Source organism: Solanum tuberosum, unplaced genomic scaffold (genome assembly GCF_000226075.1).
Source record: "Solanum tuberosum cultivar DM 1-3 516 R44 unplaced genomic scaffold, SolTub_3.0 scf00008, whole genome shotgun sequence".
Lineage (NCBI taxonomy): Eukaryota > Viridiplantae > Streptophyta > Magnoliopsida > Solanales > Solanaceae > Solanum > Solanum tuberosum.
The window spans coordinates 3,223,282-3,246,600 of NW_006238934.1; the positions used below are offsets into that span (position 1 = coordinate 3,223,282).

Sequence of the window (23,319 nt, forward strand, 5' to 3'; positions counted from 1 at the left end):
ATATAATGTTATTACTATTGTCCTCTTTCTCATAAAAAGGAATGCGTTATTTTTTGAATAATTTTTAAAGATACTAAAATAAAATCCTAATTATCATAATTATAAGTATAATAATATATTCACTCTGGTGTAATTCTATCGGTAAAATTGAGAAAGGATAGAATGTGCACATTTTATCCTATCTTTTTGGTAGAGGTTATAAGTCCCTTGGCTCGAAATAAATATTTTTAGAGCAGAATTGTAAGGAAAGTATAATAATAAAATAGCAAGATATAACACAAATAATAATACATATTGAAAAATAAGAGACAACACCATTAGTTATTGGATGGTACTACTAATTAATTATCTTAACTAAGAAAATATGGGATTTAATTAATTTGAAGTATATATTGTCACAAAATCTTAATGCAAGAGTAAATCATATTTTTGAGATTTGAAAGGTAAATATTGAGATATTTGATTAAGAATTAAAAAAAATAACCCAAAAGATCATGGAAGATGTGCCAAACATGTAATGAGGTTGGCATGCATGTTCAACTAATATTTATATAAAGTTACAATTTTATTGGAAAAAGACACCAAATACATCTTAAAAGTTATTAAAACAATTAATTAATTACACAATCCAACTAATCGAACGACCTAATACCTTGTATATATATATTAGGGATAAGGGTCTGAAAAATACCTCAATTTTGGTTGAATTTGCTGTTGCGATACTAAACTTTCATGAGGACCTATTACCTCCCGAGACTATTTAATATTGTATTTTAAACATATATATTTAACCACGTGGACATAAAAAATAATGCAAAATTATAAATAGTAATGTGTCCACGTGGGCACATATATACCTTTAAAATACACTATTAAATAGTTCAGGTGGTAAAAAATACGGTATTAAATAGTCTAGGGAGGTAATAGGTCCTCATGAAAGTTTAGTATCGCAACAACAAATCCGACTAAAGTTGAGGTATTTTTCAGACCTTTATCCCTATATATTAACAATTAAGACCGTTTAAATTGTTACATGTTTTCATTATATCTAAGAAAAAATCAAAAAGAAAAATATGGGCCATTTAACTTATGAATCTGGTCCAAATTTGTCATAATTGAGTATAATGAAATTCCAAGAAGACAAATTATTGATTTCAATAATGTAAATAGTACACCATTTTTTTGCTCAATATGTGCCAAACAAAAAAGAAAAATGCATTTTCTTAAATCTTATTTTTAGCAGATTAGGTTGTCTTTGACAGGCTTTAACTTTTTGTTTCTAATGGAAATTTTCTAATGCAACTGCCAAAAAAAAGAAGAATTTTTTTTCCAAGTTAATTAAAATTAATCTTGCTTGTTTAATGCATGTTATTAAATTAGCAATAAATAAATAACAACCATGGACACCATTTAATTATTTTCTATAGGGTACAAATTCTTGACGTAATTGATAAAATTGTTGTTACGTGATCAGGAGGTCACGTGTTTGATCTGCGATAACATCTTATAGAAATACAAAGTAATATTATGTACAATAGACCCTTGATATGGTACATTCGTTTTCTTAGTCGCAAATCAGACTGTTTTTTTGTGATGCAATTTTTTATATATATTTTTAACTAGATAATTAATATAAAATAATTGGAATGACCTATTGACCATGTCTAACAAATGAACAAAATGATAGAATTACTAACAACTTGTCTATTGTCCTTTTTTAAGTATCAAACCAAAGAATATTCATCAAGCAAATAATTCTTTTTTGTTATTTTAAAGTTGTTGATGTTCATATTTTAATATTAAGCTTGTAAATTATCACCAAACGACGTGTTCTCGACATGCTATATATCTTTTGGGACAAAATTATTGAAATGTATAACAATATGTAATCCATTTATGGAAATAATAAAAGTTACAAATACTAAATAAATGAATTTTCACTATCTAGATGAAGATTCAGAATTTTTAAAGTTTATCAATTTTTACTATAATCTTATGTTAATATTATAATAATAATTAAATTTACCACAAACAAAAAAAAAATTACATTTTAAAATTTTGTGTCCAGTCAAATAGACGAAGATGGAAGGAATAATAATATTTTTTCTCATTTAAAAAAAAAAAAAAGTGGAAGAAGGGCATTTTGGTCATTTACTAATTTTTACCAAGTAGAGTGAAATCCATAATTCTATCCCCTCTCTCTCCTCTCTGTTTCCAGTATTTCTAACACAGTTTTTGTCATTCCATAGTATTATCATTTTGAATTCCAGAGAGACATATAATTTGCCACCAATCATCTCCAAGACAAGAAAAGAAAAAAAAAAGGTACCCTTTTAATTTTCTTGAAATATTATTCCATGTTAGATTTTCAAAATAGTACTAGTATAGTAATATTCAATCTTTGGTTAAAAAAAATTGTATTGAAGTGTGTTGGATCTTATGTTTTTTTTTATTAATTTGAAAGGGGTTGGTTTTGAATCTTTTGATTATGTTAACATGAAGTTGCAAGAGGTAGACGTAGTGCATTAGTTATAGGTTTGTTCGTACTAGTAACTTTGGTTCAAACTCTGTATATTTGTTATAAGTAAATTAGAATTTTGAAGTTATAAAGTTCAAATCTTGGATCTGACCTTGTTGAAACTAAATTAGAATCTTGAACTCGTAAAGTTTAAATCTTGGATCCGACCCTTGTGAAGTAGGATGTTGTTTACTTACTTATATGGTATTGTTTAGTATGAATTATATCATGAATCAGTAGTGTATATGGTCTTACTGTCTGAAATTCTGTTTGATTTAGATCAAGAACTGAAAATTGAATTGTTGGTTTTGGAATTTGAGGCTTCTTTTGATTCGGGGTCTATCAGAAACAGTCTCTCTACGGAGTCCTAACCTCCGTAGAGCCCACTTGTGGGATTACCTTGGATATGTTGTTGTTGTTGGAATTTGAAAATTGAATTTTGGGGTTCTTTCTCTTTCCCTTCATTTATGTTTTTTTGTTGTTTCTTTAAAGATTTGATTTTTTTTTTTAAAGAAAGTGAATTCAATTTGTGAAGGGTTCCTTTTATGATTGGATTTTAGGCTTGTATGATTTGTTTTGTGATCTTATGTTGCTCGAATTCTTCAAAAATGTCGACAGTTGTGTGTCAAATCCTTTATAAGCAGCAATTTTGGAGAGTCCGAGCAATATAGCTTCCAAATTGTTGATTGATACAATTTTTTTTGAGTATTTATCGATTGTTTTGGTTTTAGATATCGTTGGTATATGGAGTCTGAAAATGGGGTTCCAGTAGAGGTGGAAAAGATTGTTGTGGCTGAGGAAGAAAATGTGGATTTAAAGAACATTAATGAGAAAGCGGATGAGACGCCAAATTCATCTGTAGCCAAAGATGAATTGTCTGTTGAGGATGTTCCGAAAAGTAAAGCATCGAATCAACATAAGGTATCAGTTGGTGGTACTAAAAAGAACAACAAAATGGCTAAGGATCAAGCAAATTCAACAGGCACGTCTGCATTGACTCGTTCGAAAAAGGGAAGTATGGCGAAAAGTCTTTCATTCCCTACAAGAGGTGCCAATGCAGACATGACAAGGAAGAGCATTGATGCTTGTACAAAGAAATCGGATTTTAAGCCTTGGATACCAAATGGTGTGACACATGAGGCTTCACATTTGAATGGAACAGTCTCGTCAGCTTCTCGTTTAAATCCGGCTACTAAGAGTACATCTGCTGGAGTTGTGAAGAGTTCAAGTCCAAATGGAAGTGCTACAACAAGCAGAAGGACAACTACAGGATCTATCCCGAGCCTTCGTCAATCGCTGGTAAACTGAGTCTCTCGTGATCTTTTGCCTTTCCCTTCTTTGAGTTTTATGGATGCAATATCTCACAAATTTCCTTTGCTGTTTTTGCATTAAGTCTGGGAAGTCTGCTTCAGCCGGTAAAATTGCAAAGAAAGCTACTTCTGAAGGGTAAGTGAATTTTTCTACATGCATTTGTTCTTAGAATTGGATTTCTCAATTTAGAACTTATTGCATTATGTTTCGTGGCCAATGATTGTTCTGATAGGTATGCTAAATGTTTGTGTTTGCAGATTAAACGATGAAAAGATAACACCTACTAAAGCTACATCACCTCTTAAAGATGATGATGATGCTCGTTCTGCTACTTCCTCGTACTGCTCTTACCCTATGCTGAGTTATTGACTTGTTGTTACTTTTTTGTTTCCATTGGTTGGGTTTCATCATGGTCCGCAATTAGTCCGATGTTATAGCTTCTTTTATTTTTATAATCAGCAATGCAACTCGTACCAGTGCTGGATTTTCCTTCAGATTGGAAGTACGTGCTGAAAAGCGAAAGGAGGTTTGTACTCTAACCTTTGGTTACTATGACCATCGTGTACGTATTAGCATAGTGCAAAAATTACAGCTCAGTTTCCCTATTCATCAGTTCTTGGCAAAGGTGGAAGAGAGGATACAGGCCCGAGAAGAGGAAAAGAGTAACTTGCTAGCAAAATCTAAGGTTCGTTCAAACAATACCGTTTTTTCATTGCTGTTTTGTAAGTTATGTTGCTTGGACTCTCCAAAAATGTTGTCACACCTGTCGATATTTTTGAAGAGTTTGAGCGACATAGTTTGTAAGAATTATTCTGAACTAAGCCCTTTTCTTTGTGGTTTCGGGATTTGATTCAGGAAAACCAAGAGGCAGAGGTAAAGCAGTTTAGGAAGAGCTTGACATTTAAAGCTGCACCGATGCCTTGCTTCTACAAGGAACCCCCTCCTAAAGTTGAACTGAAGAAGGTAAAGTTTTGATTATCTTATCAAGGCGCTTGAATGAGTCTCGTAAAAGAAGGCTGCAAAGACATTTCGTGTTCCTAAATTAGCTTCTGTTGTTTTGGTTTTCATCCCTTGTTAACTTTCAATTGACTCCCTTGTTCGTTCTTAGGCCACTTCCGTCTTATGCAATTCATGTTCCCTTTCTTGTTAGCTCTAATTTGTGTGAATCATTCACTTGGTATTTTCGCATTATATGCTTAAGTTTTTGCTAAAATGTGCAGATACCAACAACACGCGCCATATCTCCCAAGCTTGGAAGAACTAAGAACTCCACATCCATGACTAATAGCTCCGAAAGTGGAGGGTCATGTTTCAGTCCAAAAGTGATCAAGGAACAACGTAAGTCACTCGTATCCAATAAAGAGAATGTTGCATCAAAAGGGAAGCCAGTTAAGACTTCACAGACAACTGCTCAGTCTCCAAAAGCCTCGATCACTAAAGTGAAACCTGCTGAAACAAAATCAAGACTTGCTGAAGCAGCAAAGATTTCGGATGAGAAAACAGAACAAAATGAAATCCAACCTGAGTCTGAAATGAATTGTGTAGAAGACAATGTGGCACGTCCATCAAATCCAATCGTCGTGCAAGCTGAAGTCAGCGTTGAAGGTTAATTATGAACTTACTGAAGTTGTCTTTTTTCTGTATTTATTTATCTATTTATAGGCCTTTTTTTCGTTCTGTGAAAGCGTTTTTGTTGCTTCGTTGAGTTGTGAATATGTTGCTGTTATGTTACAAGTTGTACATGTTGGTTATTCTCAGTTTCTTCATTCTTTTCGAATATTTCAGTACCATCGTGTAATCATTCTCGAAAAACTTCTTCATTGTTCTTAAATCAGATTCAACATTCTGTTTTTCTTCAAATGTATCATTCTGAACTTTTATTCTGGTTTTGCTGAGTTCATTATAGTTGTCATTTCCCTACCTACTTCCTTACGGGGCGGAGCTACATTATGTATATATAGCAAATGTTGAATCTCATTGGCTTCTTCGTGTGTTTACTTCTTTATGTTGAACTCTCTTAACGAAAATTTTGACTCCGCCATTGCTTATTTTGTTAGAATGGTTGGATCACCATGTTATGTCTGATTATTCTACTGAAAATGTGATTCTGCAGTAAATTTGAGTTTGCACCAGGCAATCTTTCTTCTAAAATTTTGGCATTTCATATACTGCTATGTTTTGACACGGAGTATAAATTTTTACATGAAAAACACCAAACACGCATGGTGGTCAGTGGGACCTTAGTTAGAGCCCATATAATGAGTTCAGTTCTAAGAGTCTTAACAGTTGAAATCCTGGATTCAACTCTGTATACCGTAGGAGTTAGTAGGGGCTGCCTGCTGGCTAGTGATAGAGACTAGAAAGACATGACATGATGAAACTCAGAACATACCGGGCCTAACTTATTTTATATAATATTAAACAAAGATGAGCTTAAATAGAGCAATATAAGCAGTAAAGATAGCAAAAACTCATTTATACTCGAGCTTAAACAAAAATGACTTACTTAATAACATCGCTTAAATTATGATTTCACCTCTAAAATTATTAAATAGACATATAGGAAGTGGCCATATGCATATATTCTCAGAGATACATAATTGTGAAACTCAGATACATTTTGAAATTTAGATAGGGAGAGAGCGGGGAAAGAAAGGGAAGCAAGAGAGTCATGTATCATAATTCATACATACATACTAATCAGACTTGTATATAATGTATCTGGAACAAATCAAACCTGATTTGATTCGTATATTGGAGATATATTCAAACTAAATATGTTTTTGTTGAATCAGATTAAAGTGGTAGACATAATTAAAGGCCTTTCCAGGATATATGGGTCCATAAAAGGAGATAAATCATATTACTAAACGAATATTTTGTTGCCATAAATTCAATCAAGATGCTACTCAATTTTCCAATTTTAGAATTTATTAATTAGAGCAAAGTAAGATTCTTTTATTCTTTGTTCCTGTTTTAATATCATATGTAAGTTGCTGAAATTATATATTGCTGTCGTGATTTTTCTTGAACAATCATAACATCAATACCCATAACTAAGGTATTTGTAGTCTTTAAGAGCGATAATTACAAACTTGTTTCATAATATATCGTATCGCATTATATTGTATTATGTTATATTGTATCGTATTGTATTGTTTTAATGAATACATTATTTAAATAGATTGTATCGTTCTTCATCGTTACATAATGTCACACATTCATAATTTGAATGATAAACCTACAAGAAAAGTAGGATACGGGGTAGAGCTTACTATAAAAAGGTAGGATAAAAGAGAAATTATGATTATTGAATACTCCCTCCGTCCACTTTTAATTGTCATAGTTTCCTTTTTCAGCGTCAAATAATAAGAACTTTGACCAACATTTTACGATGTATTTTTTTTTCATATTGATATGCAAATTTGCAATTTATAGTACTTTCCGTAGAGTTTTTGAATATCTATTTTTTTTGGTTTAAAATATCAAATTAATATAAGCTAATTTAACTTTGAAAATTAGTCAAATTGACTTTTGAAAAATGCAACATGACAATTAAAAGTGGACGGATGGAGTAATAAATAAAGACAAAACAAGAAGAAAATATTAAGTTAATAACATGATCACACCAAATCGGTCATTACATAAAATGGGGTCTTTCATCGTTACCTAATGATGGATTTAAACTATACGATACAATAGAATTTAAGTAACAATCAAAACAGACATTATATTTAAACTAATAAAACAATACAATACAACACATCAAGTAATAACCATCCAAACAAGGTGTAAGAGTAAAATGAAAAAAAAAAAACATTTTTCACTTGAACTTTTGAAACAACAAATAATTTGAGATAACTATTTGAAAAATCACGACAAATAATTTGAGACAGGGAAAGTGTTTCTCCATATATGTGTGTGTGATTCATTTAAATTAAATTAATATTTTGCTGCTATAAGATCCGTGGAACGTTCCAAAGCACATGAAATGATAAAATGTTCAGTATAACAATTCTCCTCCTAATCTTCTTTATTAATCTAATCAAACATAAAAATTAATAAAGTCAATGTTTAGTGTTCAATTGCCCGTTAGTCCCCACATTACTTGATTAATTTAAAATTATAAATCAGATCAATAACTTACAACATGTAATTAATTGTTTATGGTAGGCTTAATTTGGTAGTTTTTAAAATTAAAGTATATTAATAGTGGAAAACATTTTTTAAAAAGAAATAGGAAAAGATGAGAGAGATTGATATATACATTATTATTGTTGGGTTTGAACCCTCTACATTGCAACTATGGAAGGCAAGGTGTTCATAAGAGATTCCATTACGAGGTTCGTTCGTGATTCGTGAAGTAAAAATTTAAAATTAAGCTAGAAAATATCATCGATAAATAACAGGTGGATATTCATGTACTATCGTTCTACCCCTTTGTTGGAGCCTTTAGTCCCAACACTTTGTTATGTTGTCAAAATCCTTGTTTTTGTACAATTAAATAATTTCATATGAAAGCCAACTCAATTTCCCTTCCCCTTTTAATGTGAATAATCATTAACCTAATCACCATTAAAATACATACATATATAAAATTAATCAAAATGGATTTCCCAACAAACAAATGTCGGCTGCTTGTTTTTAGTCTTATTACTATAAAAAAAATTATATTCCAATTATTGGCATTGTTCTCTTTCCTCCCTCTTTCTTTATAAATAAAATAAAGTTGTACTATATAGTAATGCTTAATAATACACAATTTCCTTTTTTGACAATATATCACATTACATTGGTGTAATTAAGTTCTACACCATCGCCCTTGCTTCTTTTTACCGACTAATTTGAATTTATGTCGAAAAGTCTCATTTCTGTATAAAAAAAATTAAATTCAAAATTTCTTATTATAAATATATATTAGAAAAATATTTATCACTCTATCATAAGATACTTTTTATATTCATTTACTTGTTCAAACAATCGAATAAGTGTTTTCCACTCAACACAATCATTTAAAAGGATTCTTATTTTAAAGATAAAATATATTTCTCTTCAATATTGCTTTAAGAAAGGTAAGTGAATTTTAGAACACACACACACTAAAATATAAAGCACATTCATTAAAATACTAAAAAATGTAGAAATATAGTTAATTCACAAGTTATGGTATCAAAAGTACCAAAACTGCCAATTCACATCGTGTAGACACATGACATTTTATAACAATTTACATCCTAAGTATATTTGAATTTTAAAGATTTTGTTGTTAAATAAGATAGTGGAGAGACCCCTTCTCATAGGCAGAGGAAGCTCAATAACTTTACGATACAGAAGCAATGTTATAATTAGAGTCTTATTTGTTTTAATATAATCACAACTTGAAATTCTACACAAAAGCACCATAGGAAAGGGCATCTAACCAGATCGAGCATTAAATGAGAGAACTAGAGTCGGGAGCCACATAAATAGGCATGATAGAATGAAAAAAATGTCTTGACTTGAGTCCCTATACCCCTTCCTTTTAGGTAGGAAATCCACACATAATACATGTATGTCAACTTATTCAATTTTATATAAGTTTAAATATCTACTTGTGAATACACAAAGCTGAAAAACATAAATATCAACTAAGACCAAATAAAATAACATATTTATATATCAACCTATATTTTATTGACTCCCTTTATTTTCCTCATGTCTATTTTTTTAATATCATAAACTCTTTAGTAAAATTTATGACTCAACTACTTGACAATATATATAACTTAAACTTTTTTTTAAAAGATATCTTTCTCTATACACATTACCTTTAAAGAAAGGCAAGTGAAGTTTAGAACCCCACACTAAAATACAACCCACATTCATTATATTATATCATATTATTATATATATATTAAAAGAAATGTTAAAAAGTATAGTTAATTCACAAGCTATACTATTATATGGTATAAAAAAAAAGTGAAAAAAATAAACAAACCATCCGTGACAAATGTGAGTACAAAAAAGATGATATGCTCTTGCACGATTATTCTTTTCTTTTTTTCCTTTTTGGGGTACATTTTTTTTTTCTTGGATACAAACACTGTCGGCAGAACAAAAAAACAAACTTAAATACAAATGAAAAAATTGATAGGTAATTACAGTATTTATAACAAAATAAAACAAAAGATATTTTCTCCCTTCTCTTGCTTCTTTTTTTTCTACTTCAATTCCAAGCATTTTTGTCCTTCCTTGCCCATTTTATGTTTTATCATATGATCACATAAGCCCTCTTAATAACTGAAATTTATTCAAAAAAAAAAATTGTAAGTTTTTTATTTATTTATGGTCCCAATTTTATTTTATTTTCTAATACTACATATATTTTGAGACACTCACCGTGCTTTTTTTCATTTCTTTATCTTCAGTAATTTCCCATTGTACAAATTTTAATGACAACTAGCAAAAGCAAATGACCCCATTGTACCACATACTACTTCCATCAACTTTCCTGCAACACACAAAAAAGAGTGGTGACAAAAATGTTAGCCAACTCATTAGGAATATAACTTGCTTCTTTTTTTGGTTTCCGAACCAGTGTCCAATATTAGAGTCTGACTAAATCTAGAATAGCTCTCTAATAAAGGTGACTCTATATCAGAACGACTCAAACTTAAGACGTCTGGTTAAGGATGAAAGAGTACTTACTGGTCCACTACTGACGCTTGTTGGTTAAGTAAAGAAGATGTCAAGAATTGAAAAAAAGATTGAAACTTTACTATTTAAATAAGAAAATTAAGGTTGAAAATGTTAATGTCAACTTTAAAACAAGAGATAACAATTGATGACAGCTGATAATGCAAGTTTATAATATAATAAATAAAAGAGCAGGTGGGGTTATGTTTAAGTCAACAAACAGGCTGGTCTTGATGTCTCTACAATGAAGTTAAGTATAATCATTGAGTTATACAGCTATGTTTCACAAATACTGATATGGAATTTTAGAATTATGTCACACCATAGATTTGGTTTTTTTTCTTCATAATTGTGGTGTTTGAACCAACTTACACGCATCCTCTACTGTTCTATTGGAAACTTACTATTTCCCACAAGTACAGATAACTCTGTCCATCGAGACTTAGGCCAAAGGTAAAACTCACTTGACAACACCCTTGGTAAAGATTTAGCTTAGTGATTAAGAGTTCAACATGATAATCATTACCATTTTGCCTAAGTGATTAAGGCCTAATCAAGAATACCCTTTCTCATGATTCAACTGCTAAAGTTCCTAAACTAAAAGCTAAAACTAACTCCATTTAATGATGTTTTGGATAATCATCACATCAAGCAAAGAACAACACCCCAACCCCCTCACCCCACTCACCCCCACCCCCTTTCTTTAATGACTCACCGACAGATTCTATACACCTACTATCTACTAAAACTATTTGGCAGTGTCTAAATAATATGGAATACTAATTACTTGCCATGCCAACCATCTTTGCCTTCTTGTAACCAAAAGTAATGAAAACTAACTAATCAATATAAAAATATAATGATGATAATGAAATCTTAACTCTTAGGACTTTGCAAAGCAATTGAGAATACCAGAACATTAAGAAAAAATTTAATAAAAGATAACATGTTCAATCATGTGCAAAAGTTAGTTAGATACGTAGCTTAGGTTCTAAGTGCAAGTATTCAACCAGCAAAAAAAAGCTGGAAACAACAAACAAAGTGGCCTCAAAGAAAGGCCTAACTCCACAATTTTTCATGATCACAAAAAATACTAAAGAAAGACACAATTTTTAACCTCATCTTCAGCTATGTTTTCAAGAATCAAGAATTCAATACTTATCAATTAGTAAAAGATCAAGTAGTAGTTTGTGAAAATAGAATTCATAAGAAAGACACAATCTTTAAAATCAAAGTTGCAAAATTTACAACAAAAAATTAGCCATTAAGAACTCCACACACATCAATAATAACCAAAATTCATGAAAGATTCAATCTTTAACATCAAAAGAACAAATTAGAAAAGAAAACATCAGAAAATAAGGTTAAAACCTCACTTAATCCTCATTTCCAGAATTTTACAGAATCAAGAACTACAAAACTTGTGTGCAAAAATGTCAAAAACTCCATCATGGAACTCACATCTATGTTGCTCGGGCTCTTCAAAAGTGTCGAACAGGTACATGTCGGATACTCCAAAAGTCGTGCATTTTGAAGAATCCGACACGGGTATGGCAACAATTTTGGAGCATCCAAGCAACATAGATGTCTCACATAACTATCCATAATTTATATTTTGATAATAGCTAATCAACCAAATGCATTGAATTCAAGAAACAACAATCACACCAACATATCAAAAATCCAAATAAGCTAAAGGGTAAAAAAGTTTAGAACTTTTTTTATACCTCTTCTTGGCTTTGCAACAACTTTAGCAACAGGAGCAGCTATAGGAGTAGCCTTAATTTCCTCAAGAGGGAACAAAACACCATCAACCCCTTGCACAGAGATTCTTCCATCAGTATAAATATCAGGATCAACCAAATAAGCTGATCCTTCGCCTTGCCCGAATTTCACTGAACCGTCAGCTTCTTCAGCCACAACTTTATGTGGCAACCTTAAAGTATCATAATTAATTTTACCAAATCTCCTCACTGAATTATACATACTTTCCTCCGTTTGATACTCCGGTATCAAATGGTAATACATTATCTGTTCTGGCGCCCCAGGCTCGCTAAGCTGATCAGTCGTCAGCTTAGCCATAGCCTCGTCATTGGGCGCCAGAACAGTTAAAACATACCCTTCAGAAACCAATTTCCCCATTTCTGTAGCTAATGATGTGAGATTCACAAGAATGTCTGCTAATTCATTGTAACCACCATAATGTAGGAGTGTTTGAATGAAATCTTTTACTTGACTCTCACCATCGAAGTGATGGTGGGGTCCTCCGGGTCCTGGAGCTGGTGCTGGGGCCAGAGATGGCCCCGGCGCCAAAGCATCGTATACCGGCAGCACAGGTGGTGCGCCGGCTGGTACTGCTACGGGCTTCTTCAGCCGGTGGGTTCTCGGGTCAACTTCCGGTGCTCCCTCCGGAATCACGGCGGAGATTGACCGGAGACTACGGCGGTTGTTGAAATCTTGCTGGACTGATTTGGGTATTAAAACCCGCTCAATCCCGTGGATAATTCCGTCGGGTTTAACAATATCGTCTTGTTTAATAATCTTAGCTGAGCTGACTGATTTCTCTGTTTTCTTCTCGGAAATTTGAAGGACATTTTCTTCTCCGGCGTATAAAGTGGAGTGAACACGGCCACGCGCCGGCCAATTTTTCGATACAATGCGAGTGGGAATCATGTGAAACAACAAGAGATTCTGTAGAGATTTGAGATTTCCAGGTTCAAGCAAGAAACGCTTGAATTCAGGGTCTAAATCACGTTCCAGAGCTTCATTTTTAGGAGCAAAAATGGTGATATTGTGCTTAGAAACAGCTTCTTCAAGTGTTTGAAGCAAAAGGGCTTTTTCAACAAGCTCAGATAACTCAGTATAGTGAGAATCCAAAAGGGCTACAAGAATGGAGTTGGAATTGATTTGGGGTACTGTTGAAATTGGGGATTTTGGGTTTTCTTGAAATGTGGCACCTGTAATGGTGAAAAAGAGTGTAATGGTGAACAAGAATAGATTAGTGAAGCCATAGATCTGAAAATCCATGGCTAAAGATTCAAGCTTTCTCTCTCAATTCTCTTGTTTCTCTCTCTTGTTCTTGGAGAGTGTCGGTAGAACAACGTGTTATGTTGGGTTGAGTGAATTTGTGGGTGTTATGGACTTTGGCTTTGTTGTTAGTAAAGAAGGGGGGAAATGGCAAGTGTGTAGTAGTAGTTGTTTGGTGGAAATAATAAAGTATTAAAGGGAAAAGGAGGGTCAATGTTCGATATCCGGTATCCGCATTAAAGTCTGATTAAATTTGAATTCAGATAGAAAAAAATTATATTTGAGGGTCAAGGCACTCTTGGAAACTCTAACTTAAAACCTATAGTTAAAGATGAAGGAATACGAAAAAAGAAGGGTCAATGTTCAATATTTAGTATCTGCATTAGAGTCTGACTAAATTCAAATTTACGTCGAAAAAAATTATTTTGAGGTAAAGGGGGGTTCTCTATAAAGGTGACTCTGTAAATAGGAAACTCCAAGTCAAGATCTCTGATTAAAGATGGAATACTTACCATTCGATCACAACCAATATTGAAAGGAGGGTCAATATTCAGTATCCAATATCAGTATTAGAGTCTGATTAAATTTGAATTTATGTCAAAAAAAATTCATATTAAAGGTAAAGGTCTTCTGTGAAGGCGAGGCGGCTCTATACATAAGAAATTCGAAATCAAGACTTCTGGTTAAAAATGAAGAAGTATTTACTACTCGATCACAATTAATATTTGGGTGGGTCAAGGGTTATTTTCTATTTTCTCTCTGTTCTGTCACTCATGTGTGTTTGGAATTGCAGGCTTTGGCTTCAAGTGAAGACACAATTTTTTAAATTTTTATTCTTTTTTGGGTAATTAGATTTGTTGAACTTTTGACTTCAAAGTTTTTATGCACATAGAAATGCTAGCTAACTGGAAAGTTCAGTTTTATTTGTTGGCAATGATAATGATATATATTACTACTAATACCTAATTTCAGGTCTGAATACTTTATGATACGTGTAATATACTAATTCTTGTAATAATTTTACTTGATATAATTCCTTAATTTAGAGTAAGCATTGTAATAGTAATGTTGGTGAGCTTATATTTGTCTATTGATTTTGTAGTTCTTTATAAATTTATATTTTCTTGATAAAATATTTTTATTTTTTATATATATGAAATACGAAAATAACATAAAAATCTTTGTAGTATGATTTTTTTTTACATTCAAATTGTAAAATATTACGTTCACTAATTACCTAACCTATATCTAGTCCAATACCTAGGTATCTCTTAATGTTGTTAGTAATGTTAGTAAAAAAAATTAGAACTTATAATGTTAGATTATCATTAGAATGAATGAAGACAAAATATACTATACGCATATCTTATTCTTATCTATATTTATAAATATTGTAAATCGTCTCTTTATCTTCTTGAGGTAAGAATAAAATTCGCATAGAATATACTCTTTTAAACTTTATGAAACAGATTACATTAGGTATATTGTTAATGCAATTATGGCTCAACAAAAAAATGAGAGGTGTGATTCCATTATAATCAATTAAATGTTAGAGATTAATATATGAAACTACTAGAAGGAAGTGGGGAGGTCTTGCTTTAAAGTTTAAAAAAGGGGTGGACATGACGACATGTGGAGAAAAGAAATAAAATGGAGCAAATGAAAAATGTGAGTTATTCTATCCAACTGTGACGAAGCAATAAGTATTTCTTCATTTTTAATCAGAAATCTTGAATTTGAGTTCTGAATACAAAATCGTCTTTATTAGAAAGCATGTTATCCTCCCTTCTCAACGTAAATTCAAATTTAATCAAAAACATTAATATAAATATCAGATATCGGACGAAATTTAAGTTAAAGTAGTTGGTTGGCTCCATAAGAAGAGGAAGAAGGTAAGAGGTTTCATTTGTTGTTTTTAGGTTTTATTTTGGGCAGCCTGTAAAATGTGGGCCACGCGACGGGTGGGCGATAGTCAATATTCATTGCATTAAGCTTACGCTTAGCTGCCTTCTAATTTATTTTTTTTGAGTTTAAGTCACTCGCTCGATGTTCGGTATATATATTTTAAAGCTTACAGAAGTGAATTTAAAATTTTATATAGTTAATCTCTAAGGTTAATAATGTTAAATTCATTGTAATTTTAAAGTTATATATCTTAATATAATGTATTCAATGTATATCTTGTAAATAAAGGATTGAAAAAGATAAGATGTATCCAGATTTTATTCCTATTTTATATGGTGAAAAAGTAATTTTGATAATTTTTTATACATAAAATTTATATTTTTGTGCAGAAAATACTAAATTATATGAACATTTACGAGCTAAATCCGACCCTGATTATTCAACTAGATAGGAATTCATCTAAAAAAAATCACATTGAGATAAATCGTTTCTTAATAGAGGAAAATATATACCTAAGATTTGAATGTGAAACATACATTGAGATAGTATATAACATATAGGTTATGTTGAATCAGTAATTCTTATCTTAACTCTATATTTATATTTTTTTTAAAAGTAAGTTACAATTCAATTACAAGTTTAAGTGGTGTTTTAAATTATAAACTCCATAAAATTTAGATTCTACTGGTATATTCGTCCCAAAATCTCCTAATTAAAAATAAAAAAATATTTACTACTCTACCGTAATCTTTAGAGGTCATTTGGTTCAAATCAAAATGTCTCAAGATTATAATTCTCAAATTAAAATTGAGATTATAACTTAGTTTATACACCAACTATATAAGATCAACAATTTGACCTAAAAATAATATATATTATAAACAATATCTTAAATAAAATATCTAAATAATTCACCTAATCCTTTCTCTCTTTTTTTTCTTTTCCCTTTTTTTTCCCCTATTTTTTGTTGGGTTTTGGAGTTTGTTGGTCGGTGTTCTCTCTATAGGATATTCTTATTCTTGCACACATCTCTATAGCCTTTACGACAGTCCTAAGTCTATAATTTTTGTATGTCTCAAATTATTAAAAATAAATATTACTATTAGGAAAATAATTCTTGCATAAATTAGAAATTATCATAATTAAGATTCAAATCGGAGATAAACTTCTCTTGATTTTCTAAATTGATCAGGTAAAATGAAATACTATCTATTTTAAGTATATAGAAAACAAGTAATATGAAACAGAAGAAGCATGTTATTATTATTTTTGTCGTAAGATAAAAATATATACTTTATTTATTTGTCATAATCGATGTGTATATAGTTTTAAAAAATAATTACTATCAACGAATAAAATGGGAAAATACAATTAATTTTATCTTGAACTTCTAAAATGATTAGTATTTGAGATATTTTTATAATAAGGACGACAAGTATTTTTTAGACATAGGAAGTATAATGGTATTTTAAGGGAAGCAATGTACATTTTTGAAAAGTTGAAGGACTTAATGTGCTCATTTTTAAGAAGTTTATTTTTTTATTAAGACCTAATATACTATATATCTCTAGTTCAGTAACTACTAGTAAAATATATGTTGACCAAAAGATCAATAAAATATTAGAACATTATTAGGCCATATTAGACAACATAATTAATCATATCAAAAAGTTGCAAATCATGCACGTCATTTTTAAGATTTATCAAATCAGACAGCTTTTAATTAGAATCTCCAAAAAAATTTTAAAAAAATAATCAATTTTTTCTGATTAATGAATTGCAGCTGCCCATGTTGACCACATGTTGTAAACAAATTTAAATTCAACATTTTCCCATCTTTTAGTTGGCTAATTATTTTGGTTTTATTTTTGCAAGTTGTAGTGTGATGGATCTCTAAAATAGCAAGTCTTTTTTTTTTTTTAAAGTCCACACATATTATAATATAAAATAATAATAATATTTACACTGTTACACATTCTAATTATTGTCGGCAAGTGATTTGTTTGAGCAATTATTGTGTCATTAGAGCAAGGTTAATTAATTTGCTTGTTAAGTGTTGTACCATGTGCTTTAACTATTGTATCAATTACTGGTTTTATTCGGTACACATCTAAAGATTAATGCTCTTTGTTACATCAACATCAAGAATTAATTAAGACTATCAAATCGTCAAGTTCATGAAAGTAATCAGAACCTATAATAGTTTAAGTATTATATCAGACATGTAAAAAAAATCCTAAACGCAAATTAAAAAGTTTGTTATTGTATTTACTTTCAATGAGTTCGAGTTGAGATCTTTAATTATTATTTTTCAAACGTAAATCCTTGCTCCCAATTTTAACTCAAAAAAGAATTACATATAAGTTCTTGATATTATAATTTCTTTTTAAAAAAATATGCTATCTTTTGTACTATAGATGATGACCTGTTATTTTTTAATGTCTAAAATGTACAATTGATTTTTGTGGACTAACAAACAACCTTGTCAGACTATACTGTATAATATATCCCAATTAGTTACTAAACAATAATTGTTTTAAATTTATTTAAGCATATTCTTTGAGAGGTGTTGAAGAAGTGGAAAGTTCACGAGTGATACAGATTCAAAATATTAGTTAGTGGAACATCAACGTAGATTGTGATGAGATGATTCGAAATTTCTTAATTTTTAATTAGAAATTTTAGATTTTAGCTTGTAATAATGAAAAAAATTCGAATGAAAATGTTATTTTAGAAATGAATTCTATAATACACGATATTAAATTTAATCAAATTTCAATCATGATACCAAACATAGATCACAATCAAACAACAAAAAAGTTAGTAGAGCAAAAAAAAAAACATCACTAAAGCGTAAGAAAGAATAGTCCATTTTGGTAGTTCACGGAGTGTCGGTTTAGCCAAGTAGGCATGAAACTAAATAAAATTCAATATAAAAAAATATTTTCTTTTATAAATTTAAGTTAGTATATATTTTTAGTGTTATACACTTGTTATATACATCATCAATTATAAATTATTATGGTTAGGGCGTTAGGGGGTAAATTTTTCTTGCCGACTCGCTGAAAATGTTAAGATTCTTTTATAAAAACGTTAGCTTCAAGAGGCTTTACAGACGTGGATTTAACTTTGAAGTTATTGATTCACACGAATATGATAGTTTTAACACAAATCTTCTATTTGTATCAACAATCTATAACATCTATTTGTAAATTCAATTATTATTATATAGAAATTATAAACTTCAAATCTCGAATTCGTCTATATGTCATTGAAGTGTTTAGAAATTACACAATCCCTTGAATGAGTTTGAAGCATGATTCATGCATTACCTCTTATTAAAATATTGTAATTAAATCATAATACATATATACTCATTATGATTGTCATTTATAGCAAGCTCTACTAACTTATAACTATGCATTTGCAAAAAGATTAATTAATATAAAACCAAAAGTTTGAGTTGTCATTGCTTTAAATGTTGATCCAACCATAAACACAAAGGACAAGTACGATTTGACGAGTACGTGCAAATTAAAAGGTTTGGTAAAGAGATAAATCCCTTAATTAAGTAGTAATAAAGTTGAGTAATCATAATTCATAGAGCCACCTACTTTAATTAATTTCATCTTAAACGGCTTGGCTCAAGCCATATATCAAGATAAAAAATGAGCCGCTCATTAACATAGAGTCGATATTATATATTCATTCGAACTTAATAACTTTGACGCAAAGAATATATATGTGTTACTATTCTTACTAATGAATGTAAATAGTGGTTTCAAATGGAGTAGATCAAATAATTTATGAAAGCACTCGAATTTCAATTCATAAATTTAAACTCTGAATCATTTTAATCGAATAAGTTCAACCAAAATCTCGTATATGTATTTAAAGCACATTTAAAAGACAAAAATAAATTTTAAATTGAGTCAAATACACTAAATTGTAATTAAAATATAAACTCAAAGTATGTCACCAATTTCAATTAGAGTGAGGATTTATTTCTCTTCGAACAACTCTTTCGTATTAATTCATAAAATTTAAATTCTGAATTAACTTGAGCCTCAACTTAGCTGAAAGTCAAGTTGTTGTTGTCCTATTTTTAATAAACAATACCATTAACAAATTTCAAATCGAATATATTAATTAAATTTATATAAAATCTCATGCATAAACTCATAAAATTTAACCAATAAGAATGACCGAGTTAATTTAGCAGGAGATCTCCCAATTAATGAGTCCAAGTTCGAAACAATCTCAGACACAAACTTATAAAATCTCACTCACAAGATCGACATAGTTAGTTGAGCAGAAGATCTCCCAAATAAATTTTAAATTCAAACTCTCCTCCACATTTTCTCCACCGAACTCATCGTACGAAACTTTCGTAATGCAATTTACTTTTCCCGTATAATCCAAAGAATAGCGATTGCGGTTCATCGTCATTAAGGAAAAAGTCATAAAAAATCTAGTTTCCAAATTTGCTTATGTCTTAACAAAGCCGGTAAGCGAGCTGTCATTTTCCTGTCTATGAGAAAAAAGCCATAACTTTCCCGCTGTTTTCTACGCTACGTAAGCCCCACGTCCCTTTCTTCGCGCGTGAAACGCGTGACTTTAAACTTTTCCTTTTCGTTTTCCATTCAGTGTTCGTAGTCCGTATTGGAGCTTCGACTAAATCTAAATCGCGCACTATAGGATCCATACGAGAGTGATGCTCCCAACATAATTTTCTACATATTCAGAAGTCAAACCCGAGACCTCTAATTAAAAGATAAAGCAGTTCCACCACTGTACCAAAATACGTGACTTTAAGCTTAGTTCACAAGAATTTAAGGAAAAACAAAGACAGCTCTCCAAATGGAAGATTGTCTGTCTTGTTCTAAAACCTCATGGTTGTGTATTGACTATTTTGCCCTTAGATATTGTCGGTGTTCATGTCCTTTTTGGGGTTTTTAAATTATGGCCCATTGTATTTAATTCCTTTTTATTTATATTTTCTTTGAAATTTAGGATTTAGTTTTAAGGCCCACTAAAAAAAAATTAGATCTTTTTTTGTGTGGTTTGAAAGATTTGTAATATTTGCGGTCTTTTTCTTTACATTTTAAGTGTCAAATACTCAAATTCAATAATGGGTTTGTGGATTAGTGGCCTAGCGGGTTCGAGAGAATCAATATTTCGAAGTTTTCAACTTAATATACACGTGTTAAAGAAAATTTAAGATTGAATTAAATATATTATAAATTTGTTATTTTATTATGTGAATTATGACGTTTTAATTCTGAATCTGCCTAACTAGCGGTTAGAATGTCACGAGTTTTGAGATTTGTGATATTTGTCATTTCAAATGTGATCTCTTATGAATTGTTTCGTATATGTAGATATTTGTGGTCTTATTTCATATCAGTTGGTAAATTCAATTATGAATTCGCGAATTGATTAGTGGCTTAGCGAGTTCGAGAGAATCAATATTTCGAGGTTCAATCTTACATTCGTTTGCTAACGAAAGCAAAGACAAAATTAAATATACATTTTAGGATTTACTCTTTTAAATCGTAATTTTTATCATCAAAATTATAAACAGGTCATTGGCAATCATACTCACAACTCATAAGTTTTCAGATACTGAAAATTCGAAGTTCAACCTTACATTCATGTGCTAAAGTAAATAAAAATAAAACTTAAAATATGTTTTAGGACTCATTATTTTAAAGCGTAATTCATTTCGTAAAAATTCTAAGTCTGTCACTAGCAATCAAAATTCACAAGTTTCGAGATGTTATAATATTTGTCATTTCAAACGTGATTTCTTGATTATTTAGTTGTTGAATATTAGATCTTTTGGACAATGCACTAGACCTACATAAGAATTTTAAGCTGACTTTTTAATCTCTATTGGAAACCTTTAAGTATATTTATTTTTAATTTAATGAATAAGAAAATATTATCCCAAGTTGTGGATTGGGAGAACTTTTGTCTTTTTTATATCTTCTTTTTATGAATGGTATTTTGGACGGCAAAGAGAGAATTATTATGCTTTAATTTGATATTAAATTAATTACTTTTCATGTCACTACATGTTTATGGGTCCATCTTAAATGTTTAATCCAAAGTAAAATAGATTATAAAACACATGAGTTTTGTTGTTTCTCGTAAAAGATATGTGTGTTTTGATTCAGTATTCATAGTGAGACTTAATTAAATTTAAATATGCATTAGATATTAGATATTTTCATATTAGAGTAAAGCGTTTCTAACAAGATGATTTCATATTTAGTGTTTGAATCTGAACCTGAAGTTCAGGACGAAAGAATACTTACCAGTCGAATGTCATTCTTATTGGTAGGTATGTGTATATTCCTCTTAACTAGATAATTAAACATCTTTTAAACTTTAAAATAGTGTAATAATACAAATAATTGTTGTAACTCTGGCCCATAATAAATGCAGAGATCTCATGATCTTGAAATCATGGGTTCGACTTTATTTCTGTGTAACAAATATCTGTTTATAATTGTACTCTTAGTAGGTTGTATTCTTTTATTATTTGGAAATTTAAAAATTGTTTATAATTTGACATTATAAAAATAATTTTTTAAAAAGTACTACATCACTATTGCACTTGCTAGCTTGTCAATGCAAGTCATTAATCTTTGCCAAGTGCCAAACTTACCAACATAATATATTTAGTATAGTCTCATAATTAGTGTCTGGAAAAAAAAAATCGTACATAGATCGTATTTTATGAGGTAAAAAGTGATTTTCGATAGATTATCGGCTCAAAAAAATTATTTTTATTAAAATACAATTTAAAAGAAATATAAGAGTAAAATACTATGATGAAAATATTGAAGGAAAAAAGAATACGAATAGTACAAATATATATAAAAAAAACAAAGTATAAAGAAACATTAACAATAAAATTGAAACATAAGATAATGCTAGCATATTAATAGTAATACTAGCTAGTAAGGAATTAAAGAGACAATGCTCTACTCTATCCCTATGAAAAAGAGAAAACACTTTATCTAGGGTTACTCATGTCTCCAGTGAGTTGAAGATGTGTCATATCATGTTTAATTAATCACATCTTCAATTCTTTCTCGGTCTACCTAGACCTATCCCTTAAGCCTATCATCGTCAATCTCTCGCGCCTTCTCATTACTAGGTCATTTGTTTTTCCTGTTCTTGACATGTTCGAACCATATCATCCACGTTTCCCACATCTCGCCACCATGGAGGCTATTCCCCACCTTGCTCTATATATTTTTGTTCCTAATCTTGTCTCTTATAATTTGTCACACTTCCATCTAAGCATCCTCATTTCTGTTACGTACGTTTCATCTTCTGAACACGCGAATTCTTGACTAACTCTCCCTTGTACAACATAGTCAGCGTAATAACCATTTTATAGAACTCACTTACATGTCTCGTTGACACGTTCTTATTAGTTAGGACACTACTATTAAAAAATAGGATTTAGCTAGCGACTGACAAATTTTATAGCTAATTAGTAAAATTCATCGTTGATTCTGTATAGAGACAGATTTTTGTTAGCTACGTGTAGATTAACAATAGATTAGTGATGAAGTTCGTAGCTAATTCCAATTTTATTTGTAGTGACTAGATATGAACCTTCATTTCATCCATCCGACTTCAATACAATGTGTGACATCCTCATCAATCTCCTCATTTCATTGAATTATAGACCCAAAATACACGAAGAAGAGGGCAAACTTACCATAAAAGAAAAATACTGCTCTACTATAATATTATAATTTTGGGAACCAAAAATTGAAAATAAAAAATTCAATGCAAATGACATCTTACTTATTACTTGAGGTGGACATCATAACATAAAAGAAATTGCTTTAGTAATTAGT

General features: G+C 30.4%; 2 protein-coding genes across 2 annotated transcripts; one reads left to right on the forward strand and one right to left on the reverse strand.

The window, feature by feature from the left end:
• Nucleotides 1–2,213: 2,213 nt before the first annotated feature.
• On the forward strand, nucleotides 2,214–5,749 carry LOC102589930 (uncharacterized). The gene is made up of 8 exons (XM_006339118.2): nucleotides 2,214–2,324; nucleotides 3,248–3,817; nucleotides 3,912–3,964; nucleotides 4,087–4,167; nucleotides 4,289–4,355; nucleotides 4,443–4,514; nucleotides 4,685–4,792; nucleotides 5,050–5,749. Exons 2-8 carry the CDS (start codon nucleotides 3,263–3,265, stop codon nucleotides 5,437–5,439), a joined length of 1,326 nt encoding a protein of 441 aa, XP_006339180.1. The 5' UTR covers nucleotides 2,214–2,324; nucleotides 3,248–3,262; the 3' UTR covers nucleotides 5,440–5,749.
• Nucleotides 5,750–9,824: 4,075 nt separating this feature from the next.
• Nucleotides 9,825–13,699, reverse strand: LOC102590244 (fasciclin-like arabinogalactan protein 16). Its single transcript, XM_006339119.2, has 3 exons — nucleotides 12,232–13,699; nucleotides 10,208–10,319; nucleotides 9,825–10,108 (listed from the first exon to the last, which is right to left on the reverse strand). Exons 1-2 carry the CDS (start codon nucleotides 13,529–13,531, stop codon nucleotides 10,258–10,260), a joined length of 1,362 nt encoding a protein of 453 aa, XP_006339181.1. The 5' UTR covers nucleotides 13,532–13,699; the 3' UTR covers nucleotides 9,825–10,108; nucleotides 10,208–10,257.
• Between the last annotated feature and the right edge of the window lie 9,620 nt (nucleotides 13,700–23,319).